This window comes from Lemur catta, chromosome 3, assembly GCF_020740605.2.
Source record: "Lemur catta isolate mLemCat1 chromosome 3, mLemCat1.pri, whole genome shotgun sequence".
Taxonomy (NCBI): Eukaryota; Metazoa; Chordata; class Mammalia; order Primates; family Lemuridae; genus Lemur; species Lemur catta.
This window is the reverse complement of record NC_059130.1, coordinates 97,999,377-98,012,552: the sequence shown is the minus strand read 5'-3', so window position 1 is coordinate 98,012,552 and position 13,176 is coordinate 97,999,377. Positions and strand designations below refer to the sequence as shown.

Below are 13,176 nucleotides of genomic sequence, written 5' to 3'. Positions count from 1 at the left end.
AACTAATTGATCACAGCCAGTTATAGAGTCCTTCATTCCTTCTCCACTCCCACTGTTTCACTTGACTAGTAAAAAAAAATAACAAAGAGAGAGAGAGACCAAAAATCTAAGAAGGTTTTAGTTATTGTTCTTGAGAATATAACTTCCTAATCTGAAGTATTGAATGTAATTTTGTACAAGCCTTAACATTAAAATCTTTGTAAAAGCCTTGACATTAATCACTTGTAAAACGCACATGCTCACATATATATAGAGCAAGTGGTCACTTCATGGAGGTCATGGATAAGAAAAAGAAAACGAATGCAGTGTTATGCAGCTGGATTCTTGTGGTTTGGCATGAAATCCCTAGAGACATAATGGACTCAGAAAAGTCTTCATGTATCTCTAAAATCTTAAAAAGAAACAAAGATTTTTTTAAAACTTCACTGAAAAAGTAGCTTTATTGATGAAAAAGACATTGATGTCAAAGATGCATGTGAAGTTTGAATAATATGGTTTTTTAAAATGTAAAGGCAGAAAAAGCATTAATACTAAATTAATGCATTAGATATACTGCTTAATTTTAACTATATGTATATGTGTAAATAAATTTAATGAAAGTTTATAGCCGGGCACAGCGGCATGCCTCTAGTCCTAGCTACTCAGGAAGCTGAAGCAGGAGGATTGCTTGAGCCCAGGAGTTCAAGGTTGTAGTGTGCCCTGCCACTGCAGTATTGCAGGTTGTGTAGCCTGGGCAACATAGCAAGAACTTGTCCCTAAAAAAATTTTTTTAGGCCGGGCGCGGTGGCTCACGCCTGTAATCCTAGCTCTGGGAGGCCGAGGCGGGTGGATCGCTCGAGGTCAGGAGTTCGAGACCAGCCTGAGCAAGAGTGAGACCCCGTCTCTACTAAAAATAGAAAGAAATTATCTGGCCAACTAAAAATATATATACAAAAAAAAAAAAAAAAATTAGCCGGGCATGGTGGCTCATGCCTGTAGTCCCAGCTACTCGGGAGGCTGAGACAGTAGGATCGCTTAAGCCCAGGAGTCTGAGGTTGCTGTGAGCTAGGCTGATGCCACGGCACTCACTCTAGCCGGGGCAACAAAGTGAGACTCTGTCTCAAAAAAAAAAAAAAAAAATTTTTAAATAAAAGTTTATACATTCATTCAAGAGGACCACAACATTCTTCTTCCTCTCTCCCTGATTTACTTCTACCCATCTGTTGTAATTTGGGAAAATATTTGGGATGACCTTATTTTAGTTAGTTATGGCATGCCTCCACTATGTTCTTGCAGGGCAAGCATGTCTTTGTTTGTTTGTTTGTTTGTTTTCCCCCTTTCCTCCTGGCTAACATCTACTTGAAACTCAGCACAGATGTTGTTGTCTCTGAGCAGTCCCTTGACATTGCTAGTTGGGTTACTTGCTTATCTCCGTCACAAAATTGATCTCTCTGTATAGAAAATTGTCACCCTGACTGAATTACTTGAGCTTGAGGCCTGAGACTATGTTTTTATTTTGAGATATCAAAAACTTAAACAAAGCTCTTGGAACATAATGATTGCTCGAAAAATATTAACAGAATAAATGGTGTGTGACTTTTTTTGTTCTCCATGGTGCCTGGCATAGTGGTTTGTTATTCAATAAATACTTACTGAATTATTAGGAAAACATTAAGTTTCTGGGAATGCTTCAGAGAAGGAATTAACCAAGCCTTGGAAAGTGTGGGTTGAAAGAAAATTCAAGTGGAATTTGCATATTCTCTGGCATGGTATTGAAGCTGTCCTGTCTTCCAAATGGTCTCCTGCTTAAAACCCAGATGAGGGAGAAAGCTCCCTGAAACTGAAGCTGGATTTTTGCATTTGGGAGATTAAGGTAAAAGGTTTTGCATAGCCCAAGGGACAGCACTGTGCATACACATCACATGTGAGTATTATTACAAGAAGAGATGGACAGAAGCCAAATTTAATTACTGAGATGGTTGTGATGATAATCCCATTTTTCTTATCCAGTTTGCAGTCTAGGAAGGGCCCTAATCCAAGCAGGTATTTTTTTTTTTCTCTAAGGGATTCATACATTTCCCTGTCTCAATACAGCTGTGTTTAAAATCTGAAGTAAAGCTGTTCGTTGACGTAGTGTTCAGTGCAATATATAGAAATACTGTAATTGGCAGGTAGGAGATGTCATCAGAGAGATTGTGGTTGTAATGGACTTACAATATCAATTAACTAACTGGAATTTCATTTTTGGGTAAAGAACCCAAATACTCAGATTTGATTTTGCTTATCAAGTTCTATCCCTTTTTACTTTAACAAATCTATTTCCTCTTCCCAGCAGTATTTTCCCTTAATATGTATGTGAAGCAGCTACAGTGAAGGTACTGGGATATGTCAATGCTGGGTGGCATTTAGCCAGTGAGATAGGCAGCTAGAAATGTCATTAAGGGGAACTGAAATAGAATTGATGCTAGGAAGGAGCTGTTTACACTGGGATCACAGGATGATGGCTTGGGTATCATGATACATTATTGGGTCCTGGGCTTTGTAGCTTCACAGATTTTTTTTTTCTTCCCCACTATACTTGGAGTTGATTGAGTTTTAGGAAATTGACTCAAAATTGATATGAATTAATTAATTTACAAAATGAATTTTAACTGCCAAGCAATTAAGTATTTGAATCAATCACTCAGTCCATTTGTTACTTTAGAATATCTATATGGGAAGCAAATTATAATCTGAAGGTTGTCAGGTGAACATAGAGTCAGAGCAGAAAGGTCTGGGAAGTGGGGGATAGATTTGGAGGATGATCTCACCTAGCTAGTACCATAAAAGTGTGACAACCTGATTTTTCTTGTAGAAATGTACCTGTCAAGGGCAGGAGAACCCACTTCCCTTGAATCTTCTGGGTAGGGCACCATTTCACCTTCCCAGGGGTGGAGGCAGCACTTCCTGGCTTCCCTTTTCTTAGACTCCATGCCAGCTTCCCAGACTTTTCTGTTCTCTTAGTCTTTCTTCACACATCTTAGTAACATTTGGTAGTCTACAGCTTTTTGTTCTCAATAAAACGTTAAAGTTCCTGGCCCTGTTGTTCCTGGTTTTAAAGTATCTTCTGCTGATATTTAATCTCCTCCATTATGAGTTGAGTTTGTAAATTAAGTATTCAGACACTTGGAGGTGACTTATTACTAATTGCCCCCTTGTACTAACCACCAAGGAGGCTACTACTTTCACAGTGCTGTACCTGATAGAGACAACTAGGAGACAGGATGTTCTGTTTACATGCCAGTGCCTTCTCTGCCCCAAATACCCAGACCAAACATTTTGCTGGGTATGCTGTTTTATTATTATGGGAAGGAAATATGTGTTCCCTAGGTACCATCAACACCACTTTATTTAATCCTGATAATGACCCCATAAGAAAGTTGCTATCCTATGTTAAATATGGGGAAAATAGGGTGCAAGAGGCCTAAGTGATTTGCCTGGGGTCACACACTAGTAAATGCCTCTTTTCAAATGCATATCTGTCTCATTCAAAGTCTTGAGCTTTTCCTTATTAATAAAGATTATTTTAAAGTTTTTATTATAAACATAAAGTGTCATTATTTAAAGCCCAAAAAAAAGAAAAGTAGAAAGAAAATAAAATTATTTATAATCCCATTCTGGAGGATTATAAGACAAAGACTTTTAACCTTCTCTTGTTAACATTGTTAACACTGGCCTAAACTTATTTTACTTTACACACTGTTTTGAATTCACTAAGTTTGCTGTCAAAAAAGTAACCTGTTTCTGGATTCTAGGTAGGCTTTATCCCCAAACACTTTACTTCCCTTTTTTTTATCATTTCATTTATAAACCAACTGATTATTAATTAAAACATGTTAAGTTCCCACCATATCACCAGCACCACACTGGTGCAATGGGCAATATACAGAAGGACCATGACCACTGAGTCTCAGAGTTGGAGGTTGTTTCTTCCATGGCATCCCAGCTTGAACACATTCAGTGGTGGGGAGCTCTCCCTCAGGCTGCTCTTCTTTTGTAGATAGTTGTGATTGTTAAGGTATGGTGCCAGCCCCTCAAGAAACCCACAGTGTTGGGAAGATGATTAAATATTTGAAGTAATTGCCAGTAATACAAAATAACATTTAATTAAATAATGATACAGACTATCAGTGCTGTGGGAATTAGACAAGTAAGAATTGAAGGAAGACCATCATCTATACAAGAAAAAGGAAAGGGAATTCTATTTGTTGAACATAACCCTGAGTTTGGGCTAGGTGCTTTAATATGTAATCTTGTTGATTATCACAGCGACTCCGAAGAGGTAGTAGGTATTATTCCTACTTTATAGGATTCAAACTCAGGTTGTGTGGAATCAAAGGCATGTACTTTCTCCTCTTCTGTACTGCCATCTCTCTAAAGTAGGTCTTGTGCTATATTTGGGGGAATTTTTTTTTTTTTTTTTTGAGACAGAGTCTCACTCTGTTGCCCTGGGTAGCGTGCCATGGTGTCAGCCTAGCTCACAGCAACCTCAAACTCCTGGGCTCAAGTAATCCTCCTGCCTCAGCCTCCTGAGTAGCTGGGACTACAGGTGCACACCATGACATGTGGCTAATTTTTCGATTTTTAGTAGAGATGGGGTCTTCCTCTTGCTCAGGCTGGTCTTGAACTCCTGAGCTCAAGCAATCCTCCTGCCTTGGCCTCCCAGAGTGCTAGGATTATAGGCATGAGCCCCACCACACCTGGTTCTGGAGATTTCTTAAAATAGCTTTTCTTATTATTATAAAAATGTATATGATGTAGAAAATTTAGGAAATATAATAATCACTTGTAATGCTACCACTTGGAGATAACTATGATTGCTAGTTTGGTGTATTTCTCTCCAGTATTTATACTCTCATACATATAGTATACGTATCTGTATCACATACATGCATATGTACATATGTGCATAAATATGAAGGTATACTTAAATATTTTTTTGTATGTTTTTTATATGAAATCAGGATTATTGTACATATTATTTTGTTTGTATTCTTTTCCTTAAAATTTGGTGACTATTTTCCTGTCATTAAAATTTTCTAAACCTACCTTTTTAAGTGCTATGAACAATTTTGTTCTGCTATAATTGTGCTATAGTTTGTAACCAACCAATCCCTCATTAGAGTTTAAACTCATTTTATAACTTTTTGCTAAATCATGTTTATTATGCTTTGTTAAGTTTTCTGATATGAAATTATTTGTACATATCTCTGATGAGTTTCTTATCAAGTTGTATGTAGGTTTTAAGAATTTTGATTCAAAACAAACATCCAGAGAAATTATGCCATTTATAATCTCTGTAGTAGCAGTATATGAGAATACACAATATTAGATATTCTGTCTAATCCTGAGTTGTATCATTAAAAACAAACCTTTCCTAATTTGATAGTTGAAAAATAACCTCTGATGGTTTTAATATCCATTTCTTTGACTACTAAAATGGGTGAACATATGTTGGAGTTGTCACCTAAAATGCTGCCAGCCTTGAGTCTCCCTCTTTTTCTAAGAGCCATAATGTATGGAGGAGAGAAGGCTAAAAGTCTTCATCTTATTTATACTAAATTACTCTGTGTCCTATATTGTGGCAGATCTCTGACATCTACATTAGTGGGGAATCAGGGGACATGTCAGCCAAGGAGAAACTACTTCTGTGGACCCAGAAGGTGACAGCTGGTTACACAGGAATCAAATGCACCAACTTTTCCTCCTGCTGGAGTGATGGGAAGATGTTCAATGCACTTATTCACCGATACAGGTAAATGTAGTGGAATGTCAGTGCTCCTGCAAGGGGCTTCTTCTCATGTCTTATTTATAATTAGTTATAATGCTGTTTTCCCCCTTCAACCAAGAATCAAAGCTCTGATTCATTTATTCATTTGGAAAAGAAGTATCTATTGAACTTAAACTTTTCTAGGCACTGGACACATAGAATAGTGAACAAAACAGCAAAAGTTCTTGCTGTCATGAAGTTTACCTTTGAGTGGGGAGAACAGACAATAAGCAAATAAATACATGCTGTCATACCACAGTAACTGCAAAGGAGGGATAGAGAGTGGTAGTTTGTACAGGGTGGTCAAAGATGGCCTCTTTGATGAGGACATTGGAGCAGAGCCATGAGGGAGTGGGCCATGCAGGCCTCTGGGGCAGAGTGTTCCAGTTGGAGGAAATAGCAAGTGCAAAGGGCCAGAACTGGGGGCTTGCTTAGAGTGATTGAGCAACAGCACATGGCTGGAGTGAGGTAAGTAAGGAAGATAGGAACTTTAAATGACAAAAAACAAAATTATTGAGCTCTTAGTGTCATAAACATGCCCCAATTTTTAGTACTAGTTTATGATACCTTTCCCATGAAATCCAACAAACCTACTGTTTTGTAAGTTTAGAATTAGGGAGCACTGGGCTCCTGGTGTGTAATTAAAAATGGGATTAGTACCCTTCTAAACCTCCTGCCTTCTAACTCAGTGCTTTTCAGCTCTGGGAATGTTTAAGAGGTTTTCTTTGTGTGAATTCATGTGCCGTGTGTACATGGTGGCCTTTCATGTGCCTTGGTGAACTTTTACAGACCCGATCTGGTAGATATGGAGAGGGTGCAAATCCAAAGTAACCGAGAGAATCTGGAACAGGCTTTCGAAGTAGCAGAAAGACTGGGGGTCACCCGGTTGCTGGATGCAGAAGGTGAGAGTTCCTGAACTTGAGTAAGTTTGTTTTGTATTCACTGTTACTTCTTCTGGCAAGTTCCTTTGTTCTAAGAAATTTGTTGTCCATTCTTTCTCAGATGTGGATGTGCCATCTCCAGATGAAAAGTCTGTAATCACTTATGTGTCTTCAATCTATGATGCCTTCCCTAAAGTCCCTGAGGGTGGAGAAGGGATCAGTGCAACGGTAAAAGAACATTTTCCTAAAATACCTTCTCACTTTGATTTGTTTGGGTGGAATGCATTGAGTAGACAATGTTTCTTAAGTACTCATTGTATGCAGAGCACTTTTATACAGAGCACACTTAATCCACATTATCTTTATGATATATAGACATTGTTCTTGGTCCCTGGGGATGAGTCTAGGTATTGCTAATTTTGTAGCATTTAGTACAGGTCATTTGGTGATAAATGGTGGCAAAGAATGTCTCTCTTATCCCCAGCTGAAATTCAAGATGAGGCAGTATTTTCTCAGCCACTAATATCAGCTTATGTGTATCATGGATCTTTTCTGAATATTTTTAGTAGCTTGGTTTGTAGCCTTTCTAGGTGTCAGGAAATTGAATCCCATCCTGAGAGCCCTTGAGGAGCTTTGAAACTGGGACTGTGAGCATTTCACTGAGCAGCTGTCTAGGCAATTAGAGGAAAGGGATTTTACATGGTTTGGAGTGGCCTGAGCTACTTTTTCTTGTGCTTGTTTTGGATGTTGCTAATCAGGTATGTGATGTTTACCTTCTGGCAATAGGAAGTGGACGCCAGGTGGCAAGAATACCAAAGCCGGGTGGACTCCCTCATTCCTTGGATCAAACAGCACACAATACTGATGTCAGATAAATCCTTTCCCCAGAACCCTGTTGAACTAAAGGTAAAGTCAGGGATATAAACTGTTTTGATAAATTCTTTCTAGAGAATAAGTCTCAGAGCTTACTGCTGCTGCCTTCTGGGTGAGAGGGTATGAAAAATTCGGCCCTGTTGTTTGCATCCATTTATTCATTCACCAAATATTAATTTTGTAGGCACTTTATAACCAATATATACACTTCAAAGAAACAGAAATTCTGGCCAAGGAGAGAGAAAAAGGAAGAATTGAGGAACTGTATAAATTATTAGAGGTAAGGAAGCTTATCCTTTGCTGAGACTTGGGATTTGCTGATTTGCCCTGTTGTTGCTTCTTGATTAGCCAGGTTCCCTGCGTTCTCTTCCCAAACTGCGTTAATAGCAATACCCTCAGGATGACAGATATGGCCTCACTCTCAGGCTGGTCTTAACGATTTTGGTCTTAAAGGGGCAGTATCAACCCCTTGTATTTTTAAAAGGACTTATTGAAAAATGGCATGCATTTATTCAGAAATCTTGAATTTTGTGGATGAGTTTTCTTGCTTCTCAGAAACTAGGTTTTTTCCCAGGGTAGAAAGAAAAGAGACTTCCATTCACATTGTGATTCCTAGAGAATCTGAAGTTATTGAGATGGGCATTTAACTTTGACAGAATGGGAATTAGTGAGAGGAGAGAAAGATTTATACAAAATGTAGAAGGAATGGAAGGATTTAGCGTAGATAGTCCGATGTCCTAGAGGTGATTTTTTTTTTTTTTGCTTTCACTTTAAGGTGAGGCACAACAAAATATTCGATTGTTTTCTCGTATTAGACAATGGGAACAACTGTAGATTGGCTGAGTAAAGAAACAAGAAGTGGGCCAGGAGTAGTGGCTCTTGTCTGTAATCCTAGCACTTTGGGAGGGAGAATTGCTTGAGGCCAGGAGTTTGAGACCAGCCTGGGCAACATAGTGAGACCCCACCCCTACAAAAAATAAAAAAATTAACCAGGCATGGTGGCACGCACCTGTAGTCCCAGCTACTCAGGAGGCTGAGGTGGGAGAGTCACTTGAGCACAGAAGTTTGAGGCTGCAGTGAGCTATATGATCATGCCACTGCACTCCAGTTCCTGGGTGACAGAACAAGACCCCTTCTCTTAAAAAAAAGAAACAAGGCTGGGCGCGGTGGCTCACACCTGTAATCCTAGCACTCTGGGAGGCCGAGGTGGGTGGATCTTCTGAGCTCAGGAGTTCGAGACCAGCCTGAGCAAGAGCGAGACCCCATCTCTACTAAAAAATAGAGAGAAATTATCTGGCCAACTAAAATATATATAGAAAAAATTAGCCGGGCATGGTGGTGCATGCCTGTAGTCCTAGCTACTTGGGAGGCTGAGGCAGTAGGATCGCTTAAGCCCAGGAGTTTGAGGTTGCTGTGAGCTAGGCTGATGCCATGGCACTCACTCTAGCCCAGGCAACAAAGCGAGACTCTGTCTCAAAAAAAAAAAAAAGAAACAAGAAGTGATGTATAAAGAACAAATGAAAACTGGTTCCAGAGGGCGTGGCTGTGTTTTTGGACTGAAAGAGTATCTCTTTCAGGTGTGGATTGAATTTGGCCGAATTAAACTGCCTCAAGGTTATCACCCAAATGATGTGGAAGAAGAGTGGGGAAAGCTCATCATTGAGATGCTGGAGCGAGAGAAATCACTTCGGCCAGCTGTAGAGAGGTGGGTCCAGAGCCTCAAAGTGATCTGACATTACTTACTGGGCTGCATTGGGCCTTCCACTTGACTATGGTTTTTATCTTATTTTAGGCTGGAATTGCTGCTGCAGATTGCAAACAAAATCCAGAACGGTGCTTTGAACTGTGAAGAAAAACTAACACTAGCTAAGAATACACTGCAGGCTGTAAGTCTCTGTTTTGTCCCATTTCTTATGTCACATGTTTTCCACTTCTCACTCTCTGCTCTAATGGTCAAGGTTAGCAGTCAATTTGAAGAATCCACCTGTATCATTTCCTTTTCTTTGGAACTGCAGTGGGCCCTTTGGCTCCCTCCATCCTAGTGAGTAGTTTTCCCACTCTTATTCTTTCTTTCTTTCTCAGGATGCTGCTCACCTGGAATCAGGACAACCTGTACAGTGCGAGTCAGATGTTATCATGTACATTCAGGAGTGTGAAGGTCTCATTAGGCAGCTGCAGGTGGATCTCCAGATCCTACGGGATGAGAATTACTACCAACTAGAAGAGCTGGCTTTTAGGTGAGAAACAAGGGACTCAAACGGAGGGCTTATTTACTGCTGAGGCTCATGGATCAAGAGTCAGCCTTATAACTTGGACCTTAGAGGTCAGTGTCTCAATGGGGATACTATGGAAGACAGTTTCCCCTTACTTCAGGCCCCTCCCAGTAAGCCTGTAGGATTCTCCCAATCATTGTGGCATCTTATAACATCCCCACATATTTCAGAGTCAACTGCAGGGGTGTGACAGCACATCAGGTTTAGAAACATTGGTGATCTAATGTACTCATTTTATAGCTGAGGAAATAGACCCACAGAGGGGATGAGGACTATCTAGTCACAGTCGCTTGGCTTGTCTGTACAGAGCCAAGAGTAGGACTCCATAAGAAGGGATTTTGGTTTCCTTCCCTCCAGTTAATACTGTAATTTGGCATTTGCCTCACAGACGACTCTAAACTAGATGAAGATGTTAATAATATCACCTTACATTCATATAACAATTTTTTTTTGCAAAATATTTTCACGATATGATCTCATTTTTATTTTTATCACAATTTTGTCAAGTGAATAGGGATGATTTTATTTTTAAAAGTATGCTATAGATTTCAGTCACTTTCTTTTTTCTCTTTTTCCATTTCAGGGTCATGCGTCTGCAGGATGAGCTGGTCACCTTGCGTCTAGAGTGTACAAACCTGTACCGGAAGGGCCACTTCACTTCACTTGAATTGGTTCCACCGTCTACTTTAACCACTACTCATCTGAAAGCAGAACCCCTGACCAAGGCAACCCATTCTTCTTCTACCTCCTGGTTCCGAAAGCCCATGACACGGGCTGAACTTGTGTCCATCTCCTCTTCTGAAGACGAAGGCAATCTCCGATTTGTATATGAACTGCTGTCTTGGGTGGAAGAGATGCAGGTATGTATATGCCCAAAAGGCTTATTCAGTGCACTAATGTTTATTGCATCCAGTAGCTTGTTTAAAAGGACCAGGTTGCTCTATTGATGGTGCCTGGGACTCAAGCCCCCCTTATCCTTAAATCTTAGAAGACTAAGGTCAGCTCAGATTCCTTATAATCCCACACCGAGTAGCATATGCTTTCCTATTATATTTGAAGCCCTTTAGGAATCTCTTCCTTTTAGCTAACTGGACTCTGAGTGAGAGCTTGTGGGAGAAATTACAGAGTCTCTGTAAATGTTATTTTTTCTGAAATTTCCTTATTGGCAGAGGAGTTTATTCTTCATTTTTTGTTGTTTGTCTTAATTCTTAAGTTAAAGCAAGGTTGCTTTGTTCCATAATTCCAAGGTGTATTATTTACATGTATTCTAGGATAATGGTTCAAATTCGAAATTGTCCTTATCCTTTTAACCCTTTTGTTTTATATTAAATTCTTCTCTTTCCCAGATAATAAATTCCCCATATCCCAGTAACTAAAAATGTCCAAAATCAAGCTGTTTTAAAATTATTTTCCATTGGCTAATAGTTAATACCATTAATAAAACTAAATATTTTCAGGTTATTTCTTTCTTATATCAGTTCTGATTGTGAAATGAAGAGACTCCATGAAGGGAAGTGCCTAAACTATAAAGTTAAGCGTTTTAAGCCTGTGAAGAACCCTTTCTGATTGATGAATTTAGCAATAATGCAGCAGCAAAAGGCTGCCTCTGTTCCTGTAGTTGGTGGGTTGCTCTCCAGCTCCTTAGGGGTGGGTATGGCATATTTTCTTATAAGAGTCTGTCGATTGATGGAGATGGTTTAGGTGTCCTTTGCTCTGTCCGCTACCCCTAATCTTCCTGTTAAAACATTGATTCTGACCGTTTTCTTTTCCTGCCAACTCAGCAGTAAATTATTACATACTTTTTTTTTTTTTTTTTTTTCAGATGAAACTAGAGCGAGCAGAGTGGGGCAATGATCTTCCTAGTGTGGAGTTGCAGCTGGAAACACAGCAGCACATCCACACCAGTGTAGAAGAACTGGGTGCAAGTGTCAAAGAGGCCAGGTTGTATGAGGTATGTAGCCTTCAGAATCCACATTATGGGAGGGACAGGGGTAGAACGGATAATAGGACAATATACACAATAGAGCTGTCTCTAAGGAGAAGGGGGCTCTGGAAAATAATGATAATGAAGAATAGCACTTTATGACAAATTTCCTTTTCACATGAAGTGCCTCTGTTAATCTTTGAAATAAACTTGTGAGGAAGATATTTTTATTCATCCCTTTTTACTAAAAAGAAAAGTGATACTGGAAGGTAAGGTCAAAATTAATAAGTAGCAGATGCAGTATCCAAACTCAGGCCCTATGCTTCCAAAAATTCATGCTCTTTTCACTTCCCCAACTGCCTGCAGTAGAGAGCTGGTATGGAGAAAATTATTCACTTAGTCTTGCCTCTCCCTCACTTATATTCTGTCTTCCCACTTTTTATTTCAACTCTCCCCTTCAAAAAAGAAATTGAGTAGTATGAAAATTATCAGGTGTAGGTTTTGCTTAGAGGCCTCCCAGAATTGCTGGAAAGATAAGATAGTGAGCATCTTTTGGTTGTAGTTGCCCTGCTGGACTCTTGCCCACTTACTGTTGCACCAACTAATAAAATCTGACCCAGAGATTCATTGTTTAAGGCTCTGTTTCCTTAGAACAACCAGTCATTATCTATGTGCAGACATAATATTTATGTAGTTGAAGCCATAACATATAGTTTACTTACTCTTTCTCTAACGTATTTTAATTTCATTTCTTATCAGGGAAAGATGTCCCAAAATTTCCATACCAGTTATGTTGAAACTCTTGGAAAGCTGGAGACACAGTATTGTAAATTGAAGGTGAGTTTTGACTGACTCTCTTGTGAGTTCTGCTCATGGAGAGTCTCATTCCCTCCAGACAACTCTCTTCCCTAATTCAGAAAGCACAATTGTTTGGCCCTGTTTTGTTTTTCTAATTGTTAGGAAATCATTTACTGTGTAGTTGTTCATATGTATTATAACATTTTCTCAACTTTCTTAATGGGTCAGAAACCATGGCTCTGGCAAGTTTTAAATAAGTAGAACCTATCCTAGCTAGCGTGCTTCACCGAACCAGTGGCTGTATCGCTTGGAGACACCAAAAGTATTATAAAAGTTTGAGATTAGTAGAGAGGAACTCCCCTCCTATCTGTTGTTTTTCATTCCTGTCTTTCAAGATTGTTCAGAGTAGGCAGCCCTAGGATCATTCTTTATCCAGGGAGCTCCACAAAGGTCTATGAGTTCTGTCTTCTCCCTAGGATTGACAAGAGTTCTGGGAATCTTATATCAAACTTATATGAAACTTGAATCCATGGAGAAGAACCCAGAGATTAAAAAGAAGACTAAATACATATCCTGAGTTATTCTTCCCTTTGATGTCAAATGTGCTATCTTCTACAGATACAAAGGCTGGCAGTCTAA

The 13,176-nt window shown here is 39.3% G+C and overlaps 1 protein-coding gene across 5 annotated transcripts in view; it reads left to right on the top strand.

Moving 5' to 3' along the window:
- MACF1 (microtubule actin crosslinking factor 1) overlaps positions 1–13,176 on the top strand; it is a 314,885-nt gene that overhangs the window by 143,441 nt on the left and 158,268 nt on the right. For all 5 annotated transcript variants that reach the window (XM_045548191.1, XM_045548189.1, XM_045548188.1 and 2 more), the window contains 11 exons: positions 5,607–5,773; positions 6,578–6,690; positions 6,791–6,897; positions 7,456–7,575; positions 7,727–7,822; positions 9,120–9,247; positions 9,335–9,428; positions 9,625–9,779; positions 10,399–10,675; positions 11,638–11,766; positions 12,499–12,576. In XM_045548191.1, coding sequence (XP_045404147.1) covers positions 5,607–5,773; positions 6,578–6,690; positions 6,791–6,897; positions 7,456–7,575; positions 7,727–7,822; positions 9,120–9,247; positions 9,335–9,428; positions 9,625–9,779; positions 10,399–10,675; positions 11,638–11,766; positions 12,499–12,576 — 1,464 coding nt within the window. The remainder of the gene's footprint in view (positions 1–5,606; positions 5,774–6,577; positions 6,691–6,790; positions 6,898–7,455; positions 7,576–7,726; positions 7,823–9,119; positions 9,248–9,334; positions 9,429–9,624; positions 9,780–10,398; positions 10,676–11,637; positions 11,767–12,498; positions 12,577–13,176) is intronic.